Source organism: Plectropomus leopardus, chromosome 16 (assembly GCF_026936395.1).
Source record: "Plectropomus leopardus strain MGB_pleo_1.0 chromosome 16, ASM2693639v1, whole genome shotgun sequence".
NCBI classification, from domain to species: Eukaryota; Metazoa; Chordata; class Actinopteri; order Perciformes; family Serranidae; genus Plectropomus; species Plectropomus leopardus.
Window position 1 is genome coordinate 19505461 of NC_142191.1, and position 26550 is coordinate 19532010.

General features: G+C 39.1%; 1 protein-coding gene across 2 annotated transcripts in view; it reads left to right on the forward strand.

Moving 5' to 3' along the window:
- The first annotated feature begins 40 nt into the window (after positions 1–40).
- The window catches only part of lama2 (laminin, alpha 2), a 246784-nt gene continuing 220274 nt past the window's right edge, over positions 41–26550 (forward strand). For both annotated transcript variants that reach the window (XM_088089255.1, XM_088089256.1), the window contains exon 1: positions 41–206. In XM_088089255.1, coding sequence (XP_087945381.1) covers positions 140–206 — 67 coding nt within the window. In that variant the 5' untranslated portion in view covers positions 41–139. The remainder of the gene's footprint in view (positions 207–26550) is intronic.

Below are 26550 nucleotides of genomic sequence, written 5' to 3' on the forward strand. Positions count from 1 at the left end.
GGGAAGAGAGAGAGTTTGGGTCAACTTCTGTGAAACTTTTACTCTGACATTAAACGCAACACAAAGCTGCGCGAGAGGACACAGCGCTGCTGATTCCACAGCGCGCGCGGTACCATATCAAACTTCCAGGCAGGACGAAATGAAGCCACTGCGGCTCGCGCTTCTGACCGCGTTGCTATGGCAATGCTGCCATGCCCAGCAGAGAGGTGAGTCCTCGAGACCTGATAGATAAGACTACCGATCTAAACACCAATAACCGGCACCGCGAGGGTCATTTATCGCGGAGCGACACTCAAATGAGCTCGGTGTCACTTACTAAGGACTTTGGCTCATATCCCTTAATAAGCTAATCAGTCAGCAGCTAGCTACACCTATGCGCCGACGAGCTAGCCAAATGAAAAGTGTCATGTCTGACCACGAGAGAGACTTTTAAGCGTCCTCACACCGGTTTGGTAAGCAAGAACACGTCCTCTATAATGTTCCTATCACTTTGCTGGTGGTTTCTTCACTGTTGTTCGTCGTTAACAGAGGGGGGCAAATCATGTGACTCAGTAACATGCCCTGTGCCCAGCTTAATTAAAACAAACACACAAGAGTGCACACATGAGCAAGACATAGATGTTAGTTGTTTGTGTGACTGGAGAAATGTTATGAATCACCAGGAGTCAGGAAAATACAGTTCATAGTTGGATTTGTTGTTATTTTTAGACTCATGAATACCTACAACAATACAGACCTTGACATTTATGAACTGTATATACTAATACAACACAAATAGATGTCACTTGGATTGCCCTTTTTGCAGTTATCGCTTAACCAATAGAGTTTTTCATTACCCAGAGTGCACTGTGTGTCATTTGGTTTCATAAGTTATGGCTACCCCCCAGGGAGTCTTGTTTTCCAACTTCTCTTACAGTTTCAGTGCATTTGTCTCAATTATATGTATGCTACTGAATCATATGGCTCGTTTTGTTAGTTAAAAATCATTGGATGATTCAGAAGATTCAGCCTGTTAAAGAAGTATAGTTATCGGTACTAACCGTACTGACCTTTGGTAGTGCGCCATGTTGCTTTTGGATTTTGTGCAGTTACTTAGAATGATATGAAGTTAGGACTGTAATTTATATGTTTTTTTTATGTGGAGTAAGTGGTGGTTCAGCCTGTGCTCTACTAGTTAAAGGTGCTGTATGCAGGGGTGTAGCTTTCGTTTAAATGATGGGGGGATGCATATGAAACAGGGGGCCCTCCGCCAAAAAAGTATCAAATGCTTAATGTTGTAAATTTAAAAAAAAAAAGAAGAAGCTGATTATCCAAATTTAGGGTCACCGTAACCTAAATAAAGCCCCAGGATGTTAAGTTAAAAAGGAAAAAAAGACATGATTTATTTATCTGTCAGCAGAAGTGTAAAGTCCAGTGCTGTACTTACCTGTATTTTAGGTACTCCATGTGAGTATTTTAATTTCATGCTACTTTATACTTCTAATCCGTGACATTTCTGAAGCAAAGTTGGCACATTTTACTCCTTTTTACATTTGTTTGTAAGACATACAAGACATAAGGAACAGGGGGGTGGGGGATCCTCCACCAGAAAATTTTGAACATCCAACACTAAATTTCCTGCATCTCGTTGAATTTCTGTACATCAATCTGTGCCCTTTCTGCATTACTTCATGGTGTAAATGTCCTCCTAAATGCTCCTTTCATTTTTTATTTGGTGGGGACAAATGCACGTGTTCTAAATATTGAGGGGGATGTGTCCTCTGTGTCCCGTCTGACACTGCATGTAACTCTGGAAAATTGTGAAGGAAAGGTTCTGTGATTTGTAATTGCATGAATTTGCTGTACCTGCCTTCATGAATAAAAACAGTTGGCAAAAAAACAAGTGGTCAGCTGGAGATGCATGACAGGCACAGGTCTAAATGGCGATGTGTCTTGGCTGTCCACTTGTGTTTGGATCACTGACATGCATGTTACCAGGTGTAAACAGGTTCATATTTGATTGGGGAGTCTCCATTCCTAGGTTGTCAGATACAAGAAGGAGCCTTAACAATAAACTATCTTTCTCCAGAGTTACATACAGTACTTTTAACTGACCTGGCAGGCCAGCCTTTGTGCATTCCTCTAAGAAAGCAAACAATCCCAACATGACTTGAAGGCTGTTCACCCAAATTATGAAAACACTTAAAAAAAATTGCTCTAGTGGGATCTAGCCATGCAGATAAGGTATCCATCTCTGAAGTCTTTTGCCACCACCCCAAACTTTGTGGTGCTCAAAGTATTGAAATGACATTTAAAAATGCAAAAGCAGCATGTCTTTCTAAAAACAGTCTTTCGCAGAATAAATTGCAGACCTTAGTGTTAACCACCAATCCCAGCAAAGACATGGTTGGTTGATAATCCAGAGTAACAGGGATACTCACTCTGGAAATACACATTGATGTTTAAATTTATGAAATACCATTTTCAATACTTGAGCACCACAAAAAATATTTTCTTCTTCACTTCATTGCTGCTCAGACAGCAATCTCAAATTAATCTCTTATCAGAATATATTTCAGGATACCACCAAGGTTAAGTGAGAAAATATCCAATATTATTTTTTGTCATTTCGCTGAACCAACTCTTTTAAGATCAAACAGAGTCATGGAATGCACTTGAGAGGAGCCGCTGCTCTTCTGCTCGGTGTCTCAATGACGGTAGTAAAGATTAATTATGTGCTTTGTGGCATAGTCAACAATGAAAAATGAGCAACAATGCCCTAAGTGGAGATGGGGATTGACAGCTGGGAAAAAATCAATATTACACAACGCACAATAAAAGTCAAAACATGCAAAATACTGAATCTTATTATTAATCAAATTGTCCCAATCATAACAAAAATGCTCTGAATTTGATATTTTTAAAAGATAAAAACAAATACTTGCTATACATGAAGATGATTAGTTCGCTGTTTGAACAAAGTGTGTGTAGGGTTTGTTTGCATGTGTGTCTGTAAAGCGAGGGATTGGTGACCGTCGCTTAAGAGATTGGACAAATTTATTGCTCGTCATGCTTTTTTCTATTTATCTTCTTCAAAACATCCCCAGCTACTGTTTAACCCAGGAGTGCTTTGGACCTCCTGCAGAGGAGAGAGGAGGGGGGTCTGCCATCAGGGTGTGTGTGTTTCTTCATACTTTGTGTGTGTGTGTGTGTGTGTGTGTGTGTGTGTGTGTGTGTGTGTGTGAGTGTGTGTGTGTGTGTGTGTGTGTGTGTGTGTGTGTGTGTGTGTGTGTGTGTGTGTGTGAGTGAGAGAGAGAGAGAGAAAGTGAGTAGAAGAGGGCGGGAGAGGCCATCTGCATTAGAAGCCTCATTACCAGGCGTGTCAGCCAGGCATGCTCTCTATCAGCGACAGAGCTTTGAGAGACACCAGGAGATAATCAGAAAGAGAAGAGGAGGAGGAGGAGGGCTGAAATAGAGAGGCGAGAGGAAGGAGGGTGCGTTCAAGAGTTATTAGGCATTGCAGGAGACCTCAATGACAGAGAAAGGATGGGTGAAACAGGTATATGGAAGGTTCAGAGGGCACGAGAGAGAGGATGAGGTTGAAGCAGCAAGATAGAGTCATTGAGGGATTGGAAGTATACACAAACAACAGAAAGCTGAATGGAAATGGAAGCTTTTGAAACAGTTTCCTCAGTATCAGAAAAGTTTTTTAGGCTGGTTTAAAGGGGGATGTAAACACATTTTTTGATGATGAAAAGACACTTACTTTTTTGGCAAACACTACAAAAATTCAAGAAAATTTGCAGCAGAGTTGGGCAGAAGGATTTTTCAATACTGTAGACACCTCAGGCATCTTATTAGACTTTGTTACAGAAATAATGAATAAGCCGGGTTAATACTGATACAGTTATTTGATGAAACAAAATGAATTTATAGTTTTGATAACTGAACTATTGTTTCTCAGCCCTGAAAACCTTTTTTTCCAGTCAACTTCTATGACTGGTGTAATTATACATGAACACAACATTTTCTACAGTTATTGGTTAGACTGCAGCATGCGAGGCCAGCACTATGAGCACAAAAGTCTGTATGTGAGTGAGTGATGAAGTAAGATCATTGGTCAGAGTCTGTGATGATGGAAGTGTCTGTGTTTCTCCATTGGCCATTGCACTTTTGAAGTAAAAGGGCACTGACAGAGCCTGTATTACTGTTGGTTATTCCTCATTTTCTGGAACCAGTGTGGCATGATTAGCAAGCTAGCTAGTTTACTGGCTAACCACTACATGGGTAAAATTTAACAACTTAATGCTCAATCCACTGCTGTTGCCAGAGCTTAGGAAAGCATAATGCTTGCATCAGATGATTGGCAACTTTGTTCCGCTCATTTTCTGTAGCTAGCTGTGGTCAACATGGCAGTTTTGAATGAAAGAAAGAGGATCACCTAATCAATTTGTTCATTGAACAGCTGTGTCTGTATAATAAAAGCCTTAAAATGTACTGTTATATATAATGTTATTGACTATTACGTGAGTAAAGTGCTGGAATGGGTGCCGCGACTGTTATGAGGAGGAAGTGGAAATAGAACATGGACTGTCTAAATGTTTAAATAGGTATCTTGTAGCTTAATTAGTTCACATAAGTGATTTCTGGATTCTTGTTTGGTCTGTGCTCCTCAGTAGTTTTTAATTAGCAGGACTCAGTTGGAAAAAATGTGATCTCGCCCATTTTTGGGCACCATCATGTTTTAGCAGTACAACAGCGGAGCCAGTGTATGTAGTGTATATGTTTCCATATATGAGCGATTGCAGCCACTTTCTGGCTCAAATCAAAAGCCCTCCAGCATTTCCTACAGGGTCAAGTCATGTACTAGGTTTTGACTTAATTTTGTTGAGTGGTAAAGTCTAAAAAATAGTTTTTTTCCAAACCTCTACTTTGATTGTTGCTTATTTCATGATAAAAATGTAATTACAGAGAAACGTTGTCATATTGTCTGTTGCTGTAAGTGGTTTATCACATAAAAAGCCTGAAACAATTGCTAGTTAAAGCCTCCAAATATGATTTCTGGCTTTTCTCTGTTTTTACATCACTGTAAATTTAAAATCTTTGCATGTTAGACTGCTAATCAGAGAAAAATGTGGACTCATTTTGATCTCTACAAACTTGTTATGGACAATTTCACAGTATTTAAAAATATTTATAAATATGCTTTTTCATATTTTACTTTAGACTAAGTGGCCAATCACATTGAGACGCATCACTAGAGCATCGAGACGCATCACTAGAGCTGCGTCGCCAGAAAAACTGTTGCTTTCCTATGGTGCAGCATGCCTGTCGGATGCTCCTCTCTTACTGCTGTGTGATGTGGTTTTTGGGCATGAGTGAAAGTTGAAATATTTTCAACATTTCTGTTCAAGGCATGGAGTTGAACAGCTTGTCAGTGTTACTTTTGGCCATGCGCAGGTAGCCCCACTCCACAGGTACTCCCAGCTGTTTTTCCAGATGCGCTTTCAAGGCATTTTTTGGGCGGCCGTGCCTGGCACAATGCATCTTGGTGTGATTGCCCCCTAAGATGTTTATATCTTCATATCGAGTGGGTCCTCATCCACGGAGCTTTCCGTGTTGTATTTACAGTTGCCCAGAAATTACATACCAAACACTGGCTTTAGTTAGGGCCATATGTGTTTTCGCATTGGCAATTGTAGTTCTTCTACATGCTTGGCACACGGTGGAAGTTTTAGTTGGTTGCGATCTGCAGTCTCATCGCTAAATGCCATTAAATCCTACATACTAGGCCTTAATAGTGTTTTCATATTGGTTTGATGCCAACAGTAGTTGAACAGTGACTACACTGCATCATCATCAGGCCAGAAAGGTCGAGCGTAATCAGCAGAAAACAAACAAAACAGCAGCATAGCTTTGATAAATTGATGAATTGTTTTGCCCTTGTAAAGACCTTATTGCATATGCTTTACATAAATATAATTGTTCTTGCAGTATAAGTTTTGAACTCTGAATTTCAGATGAGCAGATGAGTCAGTATGATGCATGAGAGTCTAAAGTCAAGTCCAACAGCTATGTCGACAAAAGATAGTAAAATGTCAAGATTTTGTGACAGACGCTGGCAAAAATTTGAAAAGTTCCAAGAAGTTGCCGGAAAAGTTGACATGTTGGAATTATGTGTGTGTTAATGTGAATGTTACCAGGCTGATTTGCATGAATGGATATGAAGTCAACTCACTAGAGACACCAGTGTGGAATGAATCCAGAAAAGGATTGTAAACCAACTGAGAAATCAACATTTTCTATTAAGCAAATCCATGTGACTTATTCATAATATCACTGTCCTGAAGAAACTTCATACTGCATCTTAAAAAAGCAAACATTTCAGGAAGGGTTAGAAAACCGATTGATTTCCCTGTTGATGTTTATTGGACTTTGGCATAATCAAAGGTGCAGCCTGATCCTATATTTTTCTCAGTGGGAAGATCAATGCTGAAAATGTAAAATATAGTTAATTTGTAGATAAAAGGTCTCCTCAGAGCAACTGCAGATGTGTTTATAAGTTTATGGTAATGCGGGTTTAACCAAGCCAGGCTGAATGTGCTGTGATGTGAAGTCACCAGAGGTATCACAGTGAATGTGATGTGAATCCAGAGTATGGTTTTCTGCCCATCTGAGAAATCAACATTTTTATTAGGTGAATTCATCCCAGTGTCATAATGTTTCTAAAATATGTTGATCTCAGTCTGCTATGTTAATGTGAAAGCAGTCGAGCTTAGCTGAATGGATTTGATGGAATACACCAGAGGGGAGAGCGCTCAGACTTTCTCAGCCTGGGACCCAAATTCAGTGAATATAATCAATGTGTCCTAGAAAATAAGAGGAAGGAAGGGTCGAATGGAAGGAAGCAAGGTGGCACGAAGGAAAACAAATCAGGAAGATTCGAAGAGTTTAATTTTGTTGGCTTTGTGCTGTAATAACAGGTTATATAGCAAAATTAGATGTAGTTTGTTAAAACATGCAGATGAATGCAGATTATGGATACACGGGTGCTGTATTTTAGAGTGGTGTTGGAATACACACAGACAAACATTTTACACTTATTTTTTAATTTTCTGAGTCCCATTCATACCATATCAGTGGCAGAAGAAGTATACAGATCAATTTACTCGAGCAAAAGTAGCAAGACCAGAGTGTAGAAATACTTCTTTATAAGTAAATCTCCTGCATTCAGAATGATGTAGCAGTAAAAGGTACCTAAAGTATCAACAGTAAAGGTACTTGCAAAGTCTGAATTTGGTAGGGCGCTCGACACGTCTGATGAGTGTTACTCAAAGGATATGACACGTTTCTTTCATGTTGCGAACAGTGTCATTTTGTAGCGTGGTGTGATGGCTATTGTTACTATCATCGCCATAGAGATAGTAGTAAAGTCTACACCGACTCTGACCTGCATACAGCGTCAGCCTTTTGTCAGCAGCAGCTCTTGGTGAGCTTGAGAGGACAGTGGTCGGCCAAACTACCTTCACCAGGCTGGCTGACAGCAGACATTTACTGAACCAACGTTTTTTTCATGGCAGCTCCAGGTGAAGAAATCAGCAGTGTTTGTTTCTGTTCAATGTAGCATGTTAGGGGTATCTGCCACTCAGAGACGAACTGGGAGCTGATCAGTCAATGTAGATATGGTTATTAAGTTAAAAACACATAGACAGTGGTATATTTGTATGATATAAAAAATTGCAATACTTAAGTAAATGTATGTATCTTAAATTCCACCACTGCTCCATAATGTTTGTTTTTGGTTGTTCTTGATCAGTGATGTCAATATTTTATAGATTATCCTAATTGTTGTCAATCAACAAATCATTTAATTGGCTAATTGTCTCAGAACTGCTTGTGGCATGATCTGTCACTCAGAAGGTTTGTCTGGTAATTGAAGGGATAATGGCTTGGACCCTGGCAACACCTGTCCAAATGTCAAACAGTTGGACTGATTAATCCATCAGGTTGATTTGTCATTCCTTATATTGCTTATTGTAGACATAACTGTCTGCTGAGAAATCGCAGTAAAGAAATGCTAAACTACGTTTGAGGTTAGTTAGAGGCGCTTTATTCTTCAGTGTAGAAACTGTGAAATGTCCTGCATAGTATGTGCACTGGTCACAATAATAAAAAAAAGACATTATGTTATGTTTTGCTGAAATACCACTATCTGATATTTTTTAACCACCCAAACTTTGAAATCAATATCAGCCTCAGGAAATCCAGTGTTGGTCAAATGATGTCGGTCAAAAAGTCCCTGAGCTAGACGCTGAAAAGTATGTGGGGAAAAATTGTAAGTCACTTTGCACAAACATGTTGCCAAATCAATGTGATCTGCCTGTTGGCTGCACCTGGAAAGTACAAGGGCAAGTTTTATGTCTAAATCTGTTTTAGCTGACAGTGTATAATTATAGTTATAGGAGAATAAAGGGAAATACAGTGTTGTTTTTGCTGGAACACATCATTATTGAATTAAAGGAGTTAACATTTGACATTCAAACTCCCAACAGAAGTTTTATTTTTTTTTAATTACGTGGCATTTTGAAGTTTTAGACTCCACCTGGCACTTGGTGTTTGTGTGTTTCTGCTTGCGCTCTTAAGGGTAATCTTATTTTGGCAAATCTGATGTATGAAATTAGTCTCATTACAGCACTCGTATGTTTGTATATGTTTGTATCTTACTGTCAGAACATGTTTGTGGAGTTGTCATTGGCTTCAAGGCAGCCAAGAATTAATCAATGACATTGTGCCAAAGACACAGATCACATGAACACTAACAGGTGTGTGTGTGTGTGTGTGTGTGTGTGTGTGTGTGTGTGTGTGTGTGTGTGTGTGTGTGTGTTTGTGTTTGTGTGCTTTAGAGGAATCCTCTGGGAGCTAAAATTAGCCAGGTGCTAAATTGGAACAGTGCTGTATCCTTCCTGTCAATAAGGAAGACGTGCAGCTGGAGAAGAAAAAAGAGAGAGAGGGATTCAGTGGCACTGACTTTGACATTTTAAATCTTAGTCGGGTTGTTTTTTTTTTTCTTGACACTTGTCACAGTGTGGGGCAGAAGTAGGTCAAGACGCAGGCTTGCAGCTAAGTGATACCTGCTGAAATCAAGAAGTAAAGTATGCACTAACAATATAACTTTTGGAGCTGAACTTAGGAAAACTACATGTAGAAAAAGGTTGTAAATCAGTAGTTTCATCACAGTATGATATTATATTGTTTGGACAGCAATACAATATTTTCTGATGTGAGAGAGTATGACAATATAATTTTTATTCAGCGAATCAGTTCAGAGACCTTCAATCAATATGAGATGACATGAACGCTTTTACTTTCAGTTACAGAAGAAGTTGCCACCTTTCTTTGTTGCTTTTGGCCATAAAAGAAAAAAACAACAACACATAAATAATTGCAAATAACTGTAACTGGTTAGGTGAAATAAAGCTTACTTTGAACTGACTCTACTAACATACATAAAATTAAGCAATATCACATGAGAGGGAGTGCTGTTGTGCAGTATATCATCACGGCTCTGATTTGGTTGTAGGCACTTTACTGCCATGATCTCCGTCACCTTGAGTCCTTTATCAGACAGTATATGTATGGCAGAGGCTCTCAGGCTGTGGTTGGTGTAAGACAAGTGTGTCCCTGCCTCACTGCACATCCTTGTAACATCTGTGACAGCTGGTTTACTCCCAGGTAATGGCAGTATACCAAAATCTGGTTGTCGCAGCTGCTCCCCTCTGGGCTGCAGGTGGAGGGCTTTTGCATCAGGTGGCTAACCTGCTCTATTGCTGAGCCACAGCCTGCTCTACTTTCTAAGACATAAAACATGGCTTAACAACAGTAACATTTCACTAAAGTATAAATTCAGCTCCTTTGTAACTGTCAAGGTTTCTAGTCAAAACAGTTGTTTTTTTCTAGACACCATTATTACTTGAAGCCTATTTACATTGCATGAATTAGCTTAGCAGCTAGAAAATTTTTCCTAGGTTAACAAAAACATTTTTTTTTTTAGACTTTTTTTCACATTTAGTCACTGCTTCTCCTCACAGAACATTGTGGTGGAATTTCAGCTGGCATGCATGTTTTTTCCGGCCTAACATTATTAAACCAGAGCAGCTAATATTGCCTTAACAAGAGCAAAAAGTTAGGGGAGTAAGATGCCCCTCCATGTTCATCGTGTTTTCTGACTATTTTATCTTCTAACAGCATTGCTTACATATGGCATACGATTTGTCTGTTGATCTGTCTTGTCTCAGAAATCAAAAATATTTCCACACTGTTGAATTATTCCCAAGAGAGGAGTAAACATCCTCGTTGTCTTTTTCTTGGCTGCTTGCCAGTATCTGCCTGGCACTGTTTGACAGTAACACAGATGTGCAATGGACATTTTAAAATGAAGGCGTAACTTGAAGATGTTGATATGGATCGATGTTTTCACTTTGCATCGATGTTATTGGACAGTTAATCACTGAATCACCCCTAATGTAGAATATAGATCAATCATTTTGATTTTCAGAAGGATTGGTAGCCCCTAAAGCCCTTGTAGTACATTTTACATGAATCTGTTAGTTTTGGCAAGAAATCTGCTAGATTGCTTTATGGCACAAAAAAAAGCAGAAATAACACTGGAACATTTTGCAATGATGCGTTGTGGGTGAAAAAAATGATTTACATGTTTTTCTATTCCTGCAAAACTGAAAACAAACACACATTGGGGGTGGGACAAGTAGTAGCTTTCTCTTAACAGCAGAAAGAAAATGGGTTTATGATTTCAATTTTGAAAACACAAATAGTGACTGTAACAGGGTAATTGACATGACCATGTTGGCATTTATTTATGGTAATTATGCCAATGTATTCCAATTAATTTGAGACTAATGTAGGCATATGGATGTTTGCAAATGTTAAGTCCTGATTGCACAAGTAATGCATAAACATGTTATACATAAACACAGTCTAATGTTTCATGGGACAGTGTTTATCCTATGCATGTGTGATAACAAGACTCAAATCATGTGGTTCAATTTGTTTTTCATGTTTATTTGCATGCATCATTGTTTATGTATTTGATAGTTTGTGCTTCTTACAATTGCGTGTTATTATTTGACTTGTGCTTTTCCCTGTGGGGCCATACTGCCTCCTACAAAGCACATCTCACACTGAACAAAATCTGGGTCTGTGCATGTGTATGTACGCTCATGTGTGTGAGTGTGTCTTAGCTGTTTTGTTGTCAGAACAGCATTGATAATGCTGAGGAGAAAATCAATAGTTAATTCTACCAGGGACACAATAGCTGCTCTGCCCAGCTTCATTCTACTGTGGGCTTAGACATAGAAAGAAACAGGGCACAGAGTTGATGAATTGGTAAATGTGTGTGCATGTGAGTACATACGGGGTGTGCATGTGTGCATTTGCACAAGCTACTGCACCCAGGGTGTTTACTGTGCCTAAAAAATAAGAAAGACTGTGATATGGATTTGTATATATAAAAACTGAACAATAGGTTTGGTGACAAACTTTTTCAGTTGGAGTTTAACTTCCAGCTTTTGTCTGAATTAATTCCTTATTTTAGACCCCATTCTGCTTACATATAATTCCATGTGTTTGCAATATATGTGAAAAATAATGGAAATGAATTCAAGTAAATGTGTTTATTAGCATCAGTGCTTCACGTTGAGAGGCTTCAAAATAAAAATTAGTGTCTTGTCAGGTCATGTCCCATGTACTCCAATCTGTAATTTTCAGTGGAGGATTTCATAAGCAAACACTAAAAGTACCCATCTTTAATCAGAAGCACCAGTACAGAGCAGTTTGATGGTTTCATTCCTCTGAACATTTTAGATTTTTACACAGATGGCTGCTGCTGCTGTATGTAGCATTTTACATTTAATCTACCAGATTGCTAACATAAATAGTAAAATACAAAATGTAAATTACTTGAATGTTTTTATTACAAATCCCTTATAAACTATTTAACCCATTTAATCTAGCACCTAGTCTTGAAACTTACATTGCTAAAAATGGCTAAAAAACAATGTTCAGTATTCTTTTAATTTAACTTTTCCTAATGAAAAGCTTAGGGCTGCAACTAATTATTTTGCATTGTAGTATAAACTGCTGATTATTTTTTTGATTAATGGATTAATTTCGGATTGAGCCTGATTCAGAATCATGTCAGATTAATTGGATTTGGCTGTTCAATATGAATATTCGACAATTTGTTTTGTTTTCCATGTGAAGTTTTAAAGTTTGAATGGGGCTCAGCTGGATGTTCAGTGTGACAGCGGCATTTGTGTAATATATTAAACAAGCTAACAGTGGTGAGCAATCGCAAATTTGCAGCATTTTTTGCTGACTAGATATCAAACAAAAGCAGGAGACTGCAGCGTGTTAACCTGCTTTGAGCTGTAATCTCACCACTTCTAAGCAGAGGAGCAGTCTCTCTCTTTCTCTGTGCCAAGTATCTCCTCTGTGCTGCAGCTGCTTGAATTTAAAAGGGTAGCGAGAAAGTCAAGAATGCTCACCAAACAGCAAAACATGTAGACCTTTAGTATTACACAGCCTAATGGTCCTAATGATCACCTGCAGGTTAAATGACAGAGTTGAGCCTTTGCTAAATCGGTGTGAGTTTGTTGGGACAGTGAAACCGCTGTGTTAGCTCATGCTTACCAGGTAATCATTGAACTGAGCAGCAGGAGGGTGGCTTCATAGTACTGTGCCTCCCCTATGAAAGGGCAGCTACAGAAAGTTTGCTGATTAACATTGCATATTTGGTTTAATTTATTATCTAAAGCCTGGTTGTTTAATAAATATAAGATGTAATATAATACTTTTTTGTCACTTCTAGAGTACACCATAATAGTTGAATGTGAGTACTTGAATGTGGAAATGACCTTAAATGCCCATCTATAGTTTTCATAATTAATTCTTTGTCCAACAAAAAGTCCAGATTAATTAACTAATTGATTAACAATTTCATCTCCACAATGACATATTTTATACTAGTAGTCTTATCTGCTTATTCATACTGTATCGACTGTCTAAACATAAATAAAAATTATTGAGACTTTTTGGAGAAACTTAACTTTAACAACTTTTCTGCTACTATGAAAATCCCATCAAGCAAAACAGTGTTCATTTGAAATATGTATGCATGTCTATGATGGATGGATGGATGGATAGATCTGAGTGCATGTTCGCTATGGGTTTGACACCGTGACCTTGTGGCTAAAACACTGCACGCCTGACATACAGATATTCAGCTGTTAAAACAGAGGCTACTGACCCTTTCACACATACACAAACATACACATACACACACTCACAAACATACACGTCTGCAGCTGCAAAGACTTCGGGATGACCTCCGTTTCCTTATCTTTCTTTCTCCATGTCATTCTCTCATCTCTGTCTCGCTCTCTGATCTTTCTGGGTGCTTATATTTTCCCAAGCAGCTTCCTGTGGTAACACATGGTGTCAATAATGAGCCCCCCTACACACACACGCTCGCGGACACTTTCCCCTCCTCCGCTACTCCTAATCCTCCGTCCCCTCTCGCCTACTTCTTTCTTTCCTGTCCCCTCTTTGCTCTGTCTTTCTGTCTCTCCTTTCATCCCCTGGCCTCCTGATTGCTCTCCTCTTCCTCCCTTTCTCCCATTCACTCTTCTAGTTTTGAATTCTTTCTCTATCTTTTTTGTCTCTTCTGAATGAAAAGACATCCTGCTCAACTATTAAATATCAAAGCAGCAAACAAAAGTTAAAATATTTATGGCTGTCCATAACATTTTTTCTGCATTGTCCAAACCTAAATATTAAATAAAAAGGTTTAATCTTTCAATATCTATCTATCAATATTGCATTGGGGGAATGTTTTAGTTTTGACAGATGATTTGACTTCTTGCACTGCTCTGAAAACATTCAGCACTTTGCTCTTTTTTTATTTCACATCCTTCCCCCACATCCTTCCCCCTCTTCTCTGTGCCCCCTTCATACATTTCCCCTCCTTTTCTCCTCCTCCTCCACCTCCTCCCTGCTATCTATCTTTCATCAGACTTAGGAGTACCGCTGACAACCTCTGCGGCCATAGCTGAGCTCCGTGTCTGGCCTCAGTTTGTTTGTCTTGCTGCTCCTTCACCGTTGGTTTCTGGAGGTCTTATTGTTCTGTTCCAGCTCAAATCACTTCAGTTCAAAACCTCTGTTTATCCACAGCGAACACACTGAGAGCAGGCTGTCTTTTACAGGAGGAATCTGTCTGACACAGGCAGTTCAAAGACAGCCATAAAGCAAGACAGATGCCCCCCAGCTCTGTAAGGGAATTTTTAGTTTGTTGGGATTGGTTTGTGTATGTTTTTTTCTGAGTTAAACTTTGGGAACTAGTTCTCAGTTTGTTGATTTTGGTCCAGGGTTTTTTTGCTCTTTATGATCTCATTGGGTTTTATGTAGGTCGTTTAGCTAAAACAGTGAAATGCACCAATGTGCTTTGTTTGAATCAGAGATGATCAGGTTTTGGATGAGTTGTGATAACCAGATTGATCACGACTATTGCAGGCTTACAGCAACCCAAGATTTAAATGGACAGATGTTATGTTTAACACCTCAGAGGTGTTGACATGATTGTATAAACACCAATCAGAGTCAAAGCATGGATTTGATGAGCTCAGACTCAACTTCAGAAAATCAGAAAAAGCTTGCAAATATTGACACTGATGACTCGTGACTAAGGTTGAATACTTGTTACTGACATCCGTCCATGTATGGACTGGACGTTTTTGCGGGTCTGTGAACACAGCGCAGGCGAAACTCATCATGAGTTATTTTTATCCCTCAGCAGCATTCTGAGTTGCAGCATGGACATTGGTCAGAGTTAATCAGATCAATGGAGACAAGTGTAACAGAGTGCAGACTGGGTAAATGCAAGCTTTTAGACCAAGCACAATGAACGGTTTAGTTTCACTTTCACTACACATGGTCTTCTGCTACTCCATCTGTGACAACAGTACGCTCCATACGAGAAAGCAGTTTATTAATAATGGCACGTTATGTGTATTTCAGTAGTACTAGAAAATCTATTTCTTGGTTGTAGATGTGTTAATTGTGGTGGCCTACCACAACTGTGGGGGAAACCCTGATTAGTGAGGATGCAGCCATTGTTGGAGACGAGGGACTGATGCTGCTATACTGTAACTGTACAGCAGGAGCCTCCTACGCAAGCTACTGTAGCAATACATCAGTAGTCCTCAGTATCATTTAGCCATTTATCACACTGACTGTGAATGTTCATGTATACTGGTTTATTCTGAGCAAAACCCAGAGATTTGTAGTATTTGTGTCTTCATGTGCCTTTGCACTCCTTTACTGAAGATTGTCATATGTCCAGAAACAACAATGCCCTCCCCTTTAATACTGCTATGCATAAAAGCCATGCTGCTCTCATGTCACTCTCTAGTTTTTGACTTCTAGTGCAAAAATGCATCAGTTTGAGTGCAATAGGTTAGACAGAGTGCTGTTATTACCACCTGGCTTTGCTTTGCTGTCTTAGCTTGACAATTAACTAAGGATGGACAAATAACAACCTCAACTTCATGAGAGATTACCATAAACCATTTAAAAATATTCTGTTGGCTAATGAATCAGTAAGTTTCTTCAGGAGAAGCAGGCAGACAGAAGGTAGCAATACAAAGGATGATGTGGCCCTAATTAGTGTGTCAGCAGGAGTGAAAAAAAAGAAAGAAATTTAAACTTGTAGCCTGTAGGCAGAGAACAACTAACTGGAGATGCATTCATAACACTTTTTTATGAGTCGGTGTTTTTCAAGTCTGTTAGTCAATTTAGATGTATGACTTAAAGCTGTATTCTTCAGAGTTAATCACTTTCAAGACTACATAGTATTGCCAACTGTGACTTATCCTGAAGTTAATTCAATGCGACACAGATGGACTACACATGTTAATATGATAAGCTTTTTTCTGGCCACAATTTATTACTCTTTGGAGACAATGGAGTAGAAACACTGCTGGGTCTTTATAGTGGTCACATACAGGTGCTCTTTGGATACTTAAGGTGAACTGTGTTTATTTCATCTTGTGAAGGGCTCCTTGTATGGGTGAAGTGGAAAAATAAAAAGTCCTATGTAGGACGAACAAAAAGAATATGGAGGGACCGAGTTCAGAAATGCCATCTGCACAAAAAAATGTTGATTATGCTATGGCAGACTGGACATGACAATCTTAACACACTTAAGAGTGTTGAAAGTTGTTTAAAAGGATATTAGAGGGGGCGAAGGCCTAAAAAACTACTCCAATGCAAGACCATTTGGATTGTACATTTCACATCAAAAGTGACAAAATACCTCGGTCTCAATTAAGATATAGACTTTTCTCCTTTTCTATGAAATAATATTTAATGAAAAGATTGTATTTTAACAAAAATGAACTATTGATTCTTATGGGGATTTTGTAGTATATATGTGCTTGTTTTAAGTCGAAAAATGTGGACCAGATTTAAAATGGATAACTTTAACTTATATACATATGAAAATTACTAGATATATCTGTCTGTCTAGGTTCACTGACCCCCCCACCCCTCTGATTGTTGTATCACTCCCTTTTTTTTTGGACCAATAGGCTTGCACATGGGAGGAGAGTTCTCTCACTCAGCTCATCAGTGTAACTGTACACAGGTGTGTAAGCCATAGCAGAAAATGACCCTGATGAAGACCTGTGGGTCGCAACGTGTTGGTCTTTCAAATGTATAATGAATTGCCATGTAAAATAAAGGCATTTTAATTTTTTTTTACAAATCCTAAAGTGTGCCTTGGATTATTTTTGAAGGGGACTTGCATTTTATACTTTTTATTTTTTGATTGAGAATCCACTTCTCCCTTGCAATGAGCCCTTCACAAGATGAAATAAATCTGACTCTTTGGCTTTGTTGTGGCTTCACAATGACGCCCTCAATCCCAAAGCAATTTTTCAAAACTCGTTCATACTCAAAGCTGACCCAAGCCTTATTTAGATAGAATAGACCAGTGGGGTCACAGCAAAAAACGTGAGTTTTTACGTCATTTAGTGCACTTTTCTTTTTGGTATTGAAAGAAGTGAAACAGCCTCACAGAGTAATTTAAAGGCCCCCCTCAACCTTGACAGTAAAGCCACTGTACCAGGCTCCCACAGTCATGAAATGCTTTGTGGATCAAGTTTCAAAAGCTGATTTCTATACTTTTGGTGGTAAGTCTGCTGTGGGTCTCTGTGGTCACAATGTCTGAGCTGAGGCTTCTTGTTAGACTGCAGTTTCTCTGAAGTCGTGTATAGATTGATACCGGCTGGTTTTAGTGGCTGCTAGAAATTACCGATTACTTTGCCCACGACATCCTTGTTCAACACATGGTCTCAACATGGTTTCAGAATGTGAAACATGGGAAGACATTGTTGAAGAATGCCAGTGTTTGTTGTTGCATGTGTTTTGTCCTTTGTGTTCGCCCAGCTGTGACAATTTTGTGCCATGACCTTCACTATTAAAGCAACCTCTAACCTCTCACATTTGTGAACTTTGACCTGTCAGTCTGGTGTGTGGTCCATGTCACAGTGCTTAAAGTTGCATTTCTACTGCATGGTATGGAACAGCTCTACTCAACTTGACTTTTTTTCCACTTTTTTTTTTTAGGTTTTTTGTGTGCAAACATTGTGTAGAGTATCTGGTGCTTTTTGTGGTACCTCCTCAGTCGAGGTTCCAAGTGAGCTGAGCTGATACTAAAGGGTGGATTTAAAACATGGCATACAGTTGGTTGGTGCAAGAGAATCTTTACCATAATTGTCACTTGGGTGATACGGGACATCCTGCAAAAATCTGCCATTTTTAAAGAGCTAAGCCACTGTCAATATTTTTTATTCACTTGAGATTGTAAATCATGCTAGAATGCAAAACCATGGTGTTCACTACACAAACTATATGGCATACAATTAAAGGTGATGTCATGGCAGTTTCAAGTGGTGTTGCAATGGCAATCAACTGAGAATCCAGTATGCCCGGAGAAAGTGGTACATGAAGTGAAAATAAATAAAAATGAAATGGGGAAAAGGACCTCATACCATTAGCCAGTTGAGTCAAGTCAAGCTGAACGATGCAGTGGAAATAAGGCATAATGCTTTGGCCATGCTGGCTGCATGAGCAGCTTGTGTGTGTGGTGGAAGCACTTTTTTGTTTGTTTGTTTGTTTTTGTTTTTATTTTGAGTTTATAGGATAGAGCAGCCACACTGTCTGCGTGAGGCATGGCATGGCTCTTGCCTGTCTTTTGATAATCAGATTGACACGATGCCACCTTTCACTACAGTTTCAATATCTTTATTTGTTGCAGACCTAAAAAATAATATATTTAATTTTAAACTCAACCATTCTTGTTTCCATTTCAAAGTTAAGGCCCTCTGACAACATTTCTGTCAACAGAAATCATGTGTTTGTTAATACAAGGCATTTTAGTATAATATGTTTGCATGACCATGTTGTTGGCAATGCTTGGCTTGCACGACTTCATAAATTAGTGATATTACTGGCTTTTTTGTGGAAATACAGTAGTTATAGCAGCAGAAAGCTCTGCAGTAGCACAGCAGCAGCAAGGCTGAACACCACATGTGTATGAGCTGCAGCAGTTCAGCCTGGGCGTCCGGCGGTTCCAGAACCGTACATATTTAGGGTTTGACAAGTTGTGCTAAAGCTGCGTTTAGTTTTGGACAGCTAAATTTGGACAGTTTGCACCCAAGTCTTGGACATAGAGAGGAGGGTAGAGGCTGCATTAGGGTCATTTTTGATACAAACATTTTTTTTTGTGGTGCTGGACCCTAAAGTCCCCAAAAGTTACATTGTTTAATTTGTAAGGCACAACTTGAAGTTAAATGTTAAAGCTCAGAGTTCTTGTGGGGCCTTTATTTGAAATCACCAAAAAAAAGAAAAAGAGCCACATCCTCCAAGACTTTCTACAGTGAGAAAATATTATCAACATAAAATTGAAAATACATTATTTGCTAAGTGAGGTGCAATGAGAAAAAACACTTCCTGAGTAATCACTGAAATGTTAACATAAGAATAGTTCTGCTGCAAATGCTAGAGGTCCTTATTTTTAACTCAGTTGACCAACCTTTAACTGCTAAATTGTGTGTGTTCCTTCAGTATCTGGTACTCTGTAGTTTAAGCACATTTGTAACTTTTAATTAAAGTCAAATACGTACAGCTGGTTTGACTGACAGGTGGATAAATGAATGAATGAAAGTCTAGGACTCCCCAACCCAACAATTGTCGTTTCTGGCATTACTGACAGATCTGTATGCAGTGCACACATAGTCTTTGCAGCACAGCTTCTAGATAGACACACACACACACACACACACACACACACACACACACACACGCACACAGCGAAAGAGGCAGCAAACAGAAAGGCCATTATTTTGGGGCTGAATGTTTGTGTGATTGAGCTGATAAAGCATCAGAGGAATAAGAGTCTATTAGACTGGCCTGGTTAGCTATGGATTTAACATTTATACACACCTGTGTGTGTGTGTGTGTGTGTGTGTGTGTGTGCGTGTGTGTGCGTGTGTGTGTAGATGTGTGACAAAGAGAGTGAAAACACAGGCAGGAAGAAAGAGGTATGTGTTGTGTATACATTTTTGCTTTTCCATTATTCCAGTTGCTTTTCTCATCAATATTGTGTGTGTGTGTGTGTGTGTGTGTGTGTGTGTGTGTGTGTGTGTGTGTAGAGGGAGAGAAAGAGAGAGAGCAACATACTCTCTATGTAATTTCACATTTCCATTATATTTTTTGTATTTCCATTATTCTGGTCCAAGGCAAACCCACAGAGAGCCTAATGCAGAGCAAATGTTCACATCTGACACGAGATGAAATATGTGAAAAGTGGTGTGTGTATGTGTGTGTGTATGGACGGGGGCCACATAGCTTTTGCAGCCCTGCAATAATAGACCGGTGGCACCCGGGAATTTTAGGTGCTGGTCTGTGATTGGACAAGGCTGGTATGGAGTAAATTATTCCACACTGTCATTTCCTGTTCAGGGCACAATGAGGTTGGCAGAGCTGGGTGGTCATGTGTTTTGTGCTTAAATAACGTCACAATGGTTGGCCTTATGGAGCAAAGTATTGAGGCCAAAAAACAAACACTGAAATGCCAAAACTGAGATAAGCTCAATTTGATGAAGCTTGGAGGAATGATTCATCTTGTTGCTGAGTGTCCCACACACTGCCAGCATCACTGCACAGGGATTACGTGTTTCTTTTTCTTAGTACCTTCAGTTAATTAACTGCGATGGCTACAAAGCTCTGTTATATTGAATGGGTTGATCAAATTAAGGGTGCATTTATGGCCTTGTGTGAATCAACACACCCATCTTCAAATCTCAAAGCATTTACCTAATTTATAAGTCCATGAGAACGACATTGAGAGAGCTCCCTAACATCTGGGCTTTGAATTCACTCCCTGTTTGCTATCAAGTGTACTATATTTTTTTATGAAATTTAAGTGTAAAACAAATGCTATTGCATCAATTGCATGTTGAAAACTTAATGCAAAAAAAGATATACTCAGGCCACCAGTACGAAAAAAATGGTCTACATTTTTGTTTAAAACTTTCTTAACACTGCCAGGAGTGTGATTCTGATGATAAATCCCAGTATTAGCAGCCACAATGCTACAACGGCTGGTACTGTCTTCACCTTGTCAGTTTGTGGTCCATTTTTTACACAGAGATTGCATTATTGAGCTGCTTTGAAATCACTTCTTTATGCCACCTTTGCATTTCTTGCATGTTCTTTTTCCTTGAGTTAGCTGCTAACTGTTATTAGCTGCTTTTAAAATGTCCTGGCGGTCGCACACGTTTCAACGTCAATATGTCATAACTGTCTCGTCCGTAGTCCTGTTCTATTAGTTGCTTTTACACATATGTCATTTTGGTGCTGTTACTACCACACTGCCAGCTTAAAGGCAGGAAAACTCTGTCTCCTATTCCACAGTCGCACCCTTATACAGAACGGCAAGGTGGCATAACTGCTTGAAATGTATGCCTCAAAGAGGGAATGTAAAATGTGCTTGTATGTGAATGTGTGTCTCATCATGGCAAAATGTGGTTCAGGTGACACCACTTGTAGCTGAAACAACCACAGTTTTGACTATTTTGCAAGGTGTCTATATGTCAAGATGGTCTCTAGTATTATTAGATGAATGTTAACTCTTTCAGATCGTTAAGACTTCAACTTTCAGAATCAGAAGAAGGTAGAAGGTAGATTTAGTAGTCATTTTCTTAACAAAGTTTAAAAAAAACTAAATTACATTTGTCCTTGGTCCTGCTACATCTTTTGAACTGTAGGATGATTCAATTCCTGTAGTGCGTTTTTTGAATTTACATTAGAGTCTTGTGTCCACCCATCCAGTGCAACAGCTTGATCCAGGATGTTAGGGGTTAACCATATCTCTGTGAAGATGTGTGCAGTGCAGTCATGGATCTCCCGTTTCTGAGTGAGCCTCAATCACATCTCATCCACTTTATTCTCACGACTGGACATTAGCCAGAAGAAGACTTGGTAAAGGAACAGACCTCGGTCCAAGTCGGGTCAGCCTTGCCCTGATACCGGCTCTCTTCCATGTCTTTGTCCGGCGCTTTCGGTTTCGCTTCTCCCCTCTGGTCTGACTGGCAGCTCAGCATATGTTGTTGGTGGGGACCCTCTTGTGGTCTGCTGCATTCAGTCCGTACCCCACACAACTTTTCCTGATGTTGATAAGTGCTTCTCTATCGTAGAAAAGTCGTGCTGTACAATAGTGAGGACTTGACATTGTTATCCTCAGTGCTATCTATGGCCTTGTTTTTGTGACATTGCTCCTCTCAGCGGTGCAAAAAGATGATGATTCATCCATGTACAAAGTAAGAAAATGTATGATGTATGGAACAGTGAATGTGTAAAAGAGGGACTAATGCTGGACAAAGCAATGCTTTGTTGCTGAATCTGACCTTTGAACTCCCTCCCTGCTGGAGAAGATTCCTCTATTTGTATAAATAAAGGATCAAGGTTTTAGCCTACCCTAAAAGAAGAGCAAATGCCCCTTCTGTCAAAAAATAGCAACATATTTGGGAAAAAAAAGATTACTGTCTATCATACCTCATGTATTCCAGTTTTTAATATCTATGAAACTCATACATTATGTGTCTTCTGCTGACCTTGTTTGGCCCGGCAGAGGAAAGCAGACCTAAGCATTCAACCAAGCCCAAGGCTTGTTCTGGCAGTGGGTGGAGGTGGGTGGTCTGTCAGCACATTTATTCCTAGAGGAGCCCACTGCTCTGCTCTAGCAACTCAACCAGCTCGTTGTCCTCTGCATGTTTGGACCCTGCTAACAAAGACTTCTGTGAGTTTGAGATGTAGAGGTTTGGCTCTGATCTGGTTTTTTACATTTAACAAAAATTTGTTTTTTTATATTATTTTTTTTTAATTTCAAGCCAAGTGTAGTTACGCTTTTTCCAACCAGTGGAATATCCCTGTGCAGGTTTGGGTTTGTTATTCAAAGATATAATATGCAACTTTTTTTGCATTAAAATGTAAAAAAAAAAAAACAAAAAAAAAAAAACAACCCAGACTAGACCAATGTTAGAAGGTCATGGTTATTTGGTCACTGTCACCTTACAGTGGTGTCATAACCCCTTTGTGTTGTCTACCAGAAGCTGTCATTAATTGACTTTATATTCAGTTTTAAGCCAAATTTTCATGATACAGTTTTTAGATATTTGTCATTTTACTTAATTGCTTAGGATTTTAGTCATTAGTTGTTGGGACTTGAAGTTATCAAAGAAACAAGCTGAGCACATCTGCTCCGGTCCTTGCTGTGCCAAACAGTGTTAGAGAAACACTGATTTTTAACATTTAAACACTTTATTCAATGATTTTAGTGGTGTCAGTCACCTGGTCTGTTTGTTTTCGACAGGAGCAAACCACTTGAACAATGAGCACTGGAAGAATCTCAACAAGGAGAAAATGATTGTGATGACGACATTGATGTGTTTTTTTGTTATTGTTTTGATTGAGAGACCCCAGATGGCAGAATTACATATTGTTAGTTCAATTCACATATCGCTCAGCTTTAATTTTCAAACCAACTGTTGCAAATTTGATGTTAAACTTTGATTAGTTATCTGATGCTGCTTCAATCAAACATATTGTCTTGCTTAAAACATATTTGAATGCATTTCTCCACTCTGTTGTTCAGTTTAGTTTTTTTGTGGATGACAGGCTAGATGTTGTAACGGCATGGCCATTTTTTTTTAAGCAACTAAAATGCACTATAACAGCAAAACATAAACATATTTCTACTGTGTTTTTTGCCTTTGAAGGCTGTGTTTTGATGACAGTCCCTTTTGTTCTTGGAGTAAAGGGTCAACTGAAGCTTTTTTGGCTGAAAAGTTTCGATCTGGTTGTGGCTAAAATGTCTTTGATAATCTTTGATAATAAGCAGTTTTCACATTTAGTCTGTGATGTTTGTGAACTTTGGATCATTGAATATGTGACTAAATGGCTAATGTTTTGGCAACTGATGATCTAATTTGTCTCAAAATTGCCACATAATTACATGCCTTAAAACCTCTAACATCTACAATAATAGCTCGCTTACAATAACACGCCACTCCATTGTAGATTTCTGTTTTTCTGAATATTTTTTGTTGCTCAGGCTGGCTTAGCAAAAGGCCAGTTACTTTATATCAGTAACATTTATATGTTAAAGCTTGTAACAGGAGTGTTAATTTGTGATGACTGTTACATGCTTAAATATCATAAGTCTGTGTCAAACACAGCCAATCTGGAAATCACAGTAACTTTCGAAGTTATTGTGGAGCCGTGGTGGAGCTAATTTCCAGGTGGCCTACTTAAAATTATTGGCAGGCTGCTGCATAACCATCAGCTTAATAAAACAAGTCTACGCTCAAGGCAAATGCATCCTGGGAAGTGTAGAAAGGTATAAAATGAAATGCAAGTAGGTTAATTAGGGGAAGGGGGTTATAAAAAGAGATTGCAACACTTAATCACAATTTAACTGCTGCAGATCTTTGACCAACACTGTTTGTGGGGGTGCGATGGGGTCCTTTAAATCATTCTCCAAAGTTCATGCACAATTTGCTTTGTGTTGCTGAGTTTGCCATTGAATAGCAGTTTTCAAAAAGTGGCACTGTAATGACCATATTGCAGTGACATGTACTTAGATACAGCCTAAAGCATGAGACTGACTGGTTCACGGGTCTTAACCGCTGTCACTGTGAAGTTACTGTTGATGTTGCTGTTGCAAAAAATCCCAAACTGCTTTTCATTTTTCTCAGAGCCTTGCAGCGGGGCTCTTTTTCTTTGCTTGGTTACTTTGGTCGCTCCACCATCCGCCATTTTCACTACGTAGATAGTAACTGCAAAGAATTTAGATTTTACTCTTGGTTTACTGGGGATAGCTACCAGGGTTGCTCAATGGTTGACACACTACCTTTGTGCCATAAATTGAGCCTTCATTTTCCCAGGAGATGGTACCCAGGGGTAGACAGAATTGAAGCTTAAAGGGAACCAATCTAAACCAAGTGGCAACCTCCAGGGCTAAAAAATAAAGCCAATGCTGAAAACTGCTGTTCCTGTAGTGACTTTGAGTCTGACTCCAAAAGTAAGTCATCCCCATATACCCCAATGTTAAAATGCCCAACTTTGCATTTACAGCCAGGTACACAAAATTATGTTGGTTTCTATAGATGACTTCAAAGTTCATGACAACTGTATGGGAGTGAATTTCAATTGAACTCACCTTTTTTACATTTTATTAAGGCTTGAAGTTACACATATGTAAGGGTAGTTTGCTCTGAGTGACAGGCTGTCTGTGAGGTGTTGCTACAGTCTATTACCCCTTTTCCCCCAAAATTAAAACGTTTTAGCGCTGCTTAGGAGGAGACAGACGGTAATTAGTGGTGGTGCTTCATTGCATCTCACCAGTTAAGGAGTTTACTTCAGCGCATTCATGCTGAGTTTCCATCAATGTTGATCGGAGTTGGAGGCAACAAATACCCGTGACTACTGCAGTCATTTGACCCGCCAGTGAATGCCGATTATACACTTTTCCACTGCATTAAAAAGCCAGATATTAGCGAGTGTTAGCAGGTTTTGTATGCAGTGGGAGATAGGCTTTAGAGTCAGATCCACCCCTCGCTCCTCCACAGCTCCACCTCTGTCCAAATATAGTCACCTCTGGCTACAAAAAAAACAAGATAGTGATAGCCAAAATGCTGAACTCAGGAAGTCAAAACTAGAGTTCACAAACCAGTGGGTGACATCATGGCAGCTACATCCATTATTTTTACAGTCTGATCTAAACACTGATGGTGTCAATATTCTTTAGCCATTACATTGTGCGATCAACATTTACTTTATAATAATGAGATAAAGTTAAAAAAACATGTCTTTTTCCATTTTAATAACACTGGCTTACTTTCCCAGTCTGTTGGTGTGTGATTTATTTTTTTCTTCTTACAGTGTGTCTAATGCAGAAATTCCATCTGTTTCACAACAGATACCTATGGTGTGTGTCATACACGCAACAGCTGTTCTTTAGCTGAAATCAATATTTTAGGGGGAACTTTGGACCACTGTATTCTAATGTATTCTAGTCTGTCATATTTTCCTCTTGGTACTCTGTGCTTTATTATAATGCTACTGGACACACATTCAGTTCCCTGTTCAAATGAGAATCATGAAAAATGTTTCATGATCCAAAATTAATATCTCAAGCTGCTGTTTTTTTTTTTAAGACTACAAACCTGTTTTCTAATGGGAAAACCTGGTCGTCTCTGTATTTCTGATCTGATTTACATACTGATACAGAACAGAGCACTGGCCAGAAGATTTTTACTCATGGCTTTCTCCCTAGTCTTTCTCTGCCAGTGTGTGTGTGTCTGTGTGTGTGTGGGGGGGGTGTGTATTTGCTGAGGCAGCAGGTCTGTGTACGAGTGGCCAGCTCACAGCCCTTGCTGGTGATGCATGGAGGAATCAGAGCTCCAATAATGGGCGGAATCAGCCTTTAACATGGTAATGTGTCATTTAGGGCCTATCCATTTAGCTAACGACTTGCTTCCTTTTGAAACCTATTAGCAGTAATGGTAAATAGCAGCTCCCCTTTCAACTCACATCTGATCTATTCCCTTTCTCCTCTCCTCTGTTTGTCTTCCTCTCCTCTCTTCTCCTTGTTCTCTCCTCTATCTTTCATTCTTTTATGTCCTCTCCTTCCTTTTCAAGTACTTCTCTACCTTTTCATCCCTCTTTTCTTTCTTATTCCCGTCATCACTCCCCCAACCCTCTGTTTCATCTCTCCCTGTTGCCTTTTTAGGGCAGTAACAATTATTTTCATTACCGATTACAATTTATTTCTCTAAAATGGTGAAAGATGTTAGAATGTATGCCTTGTTTTGAACAGGCTGTCATACAAAGATATTCTATTACCTATTACTTTAGACAAAAGACTAAAAAGGA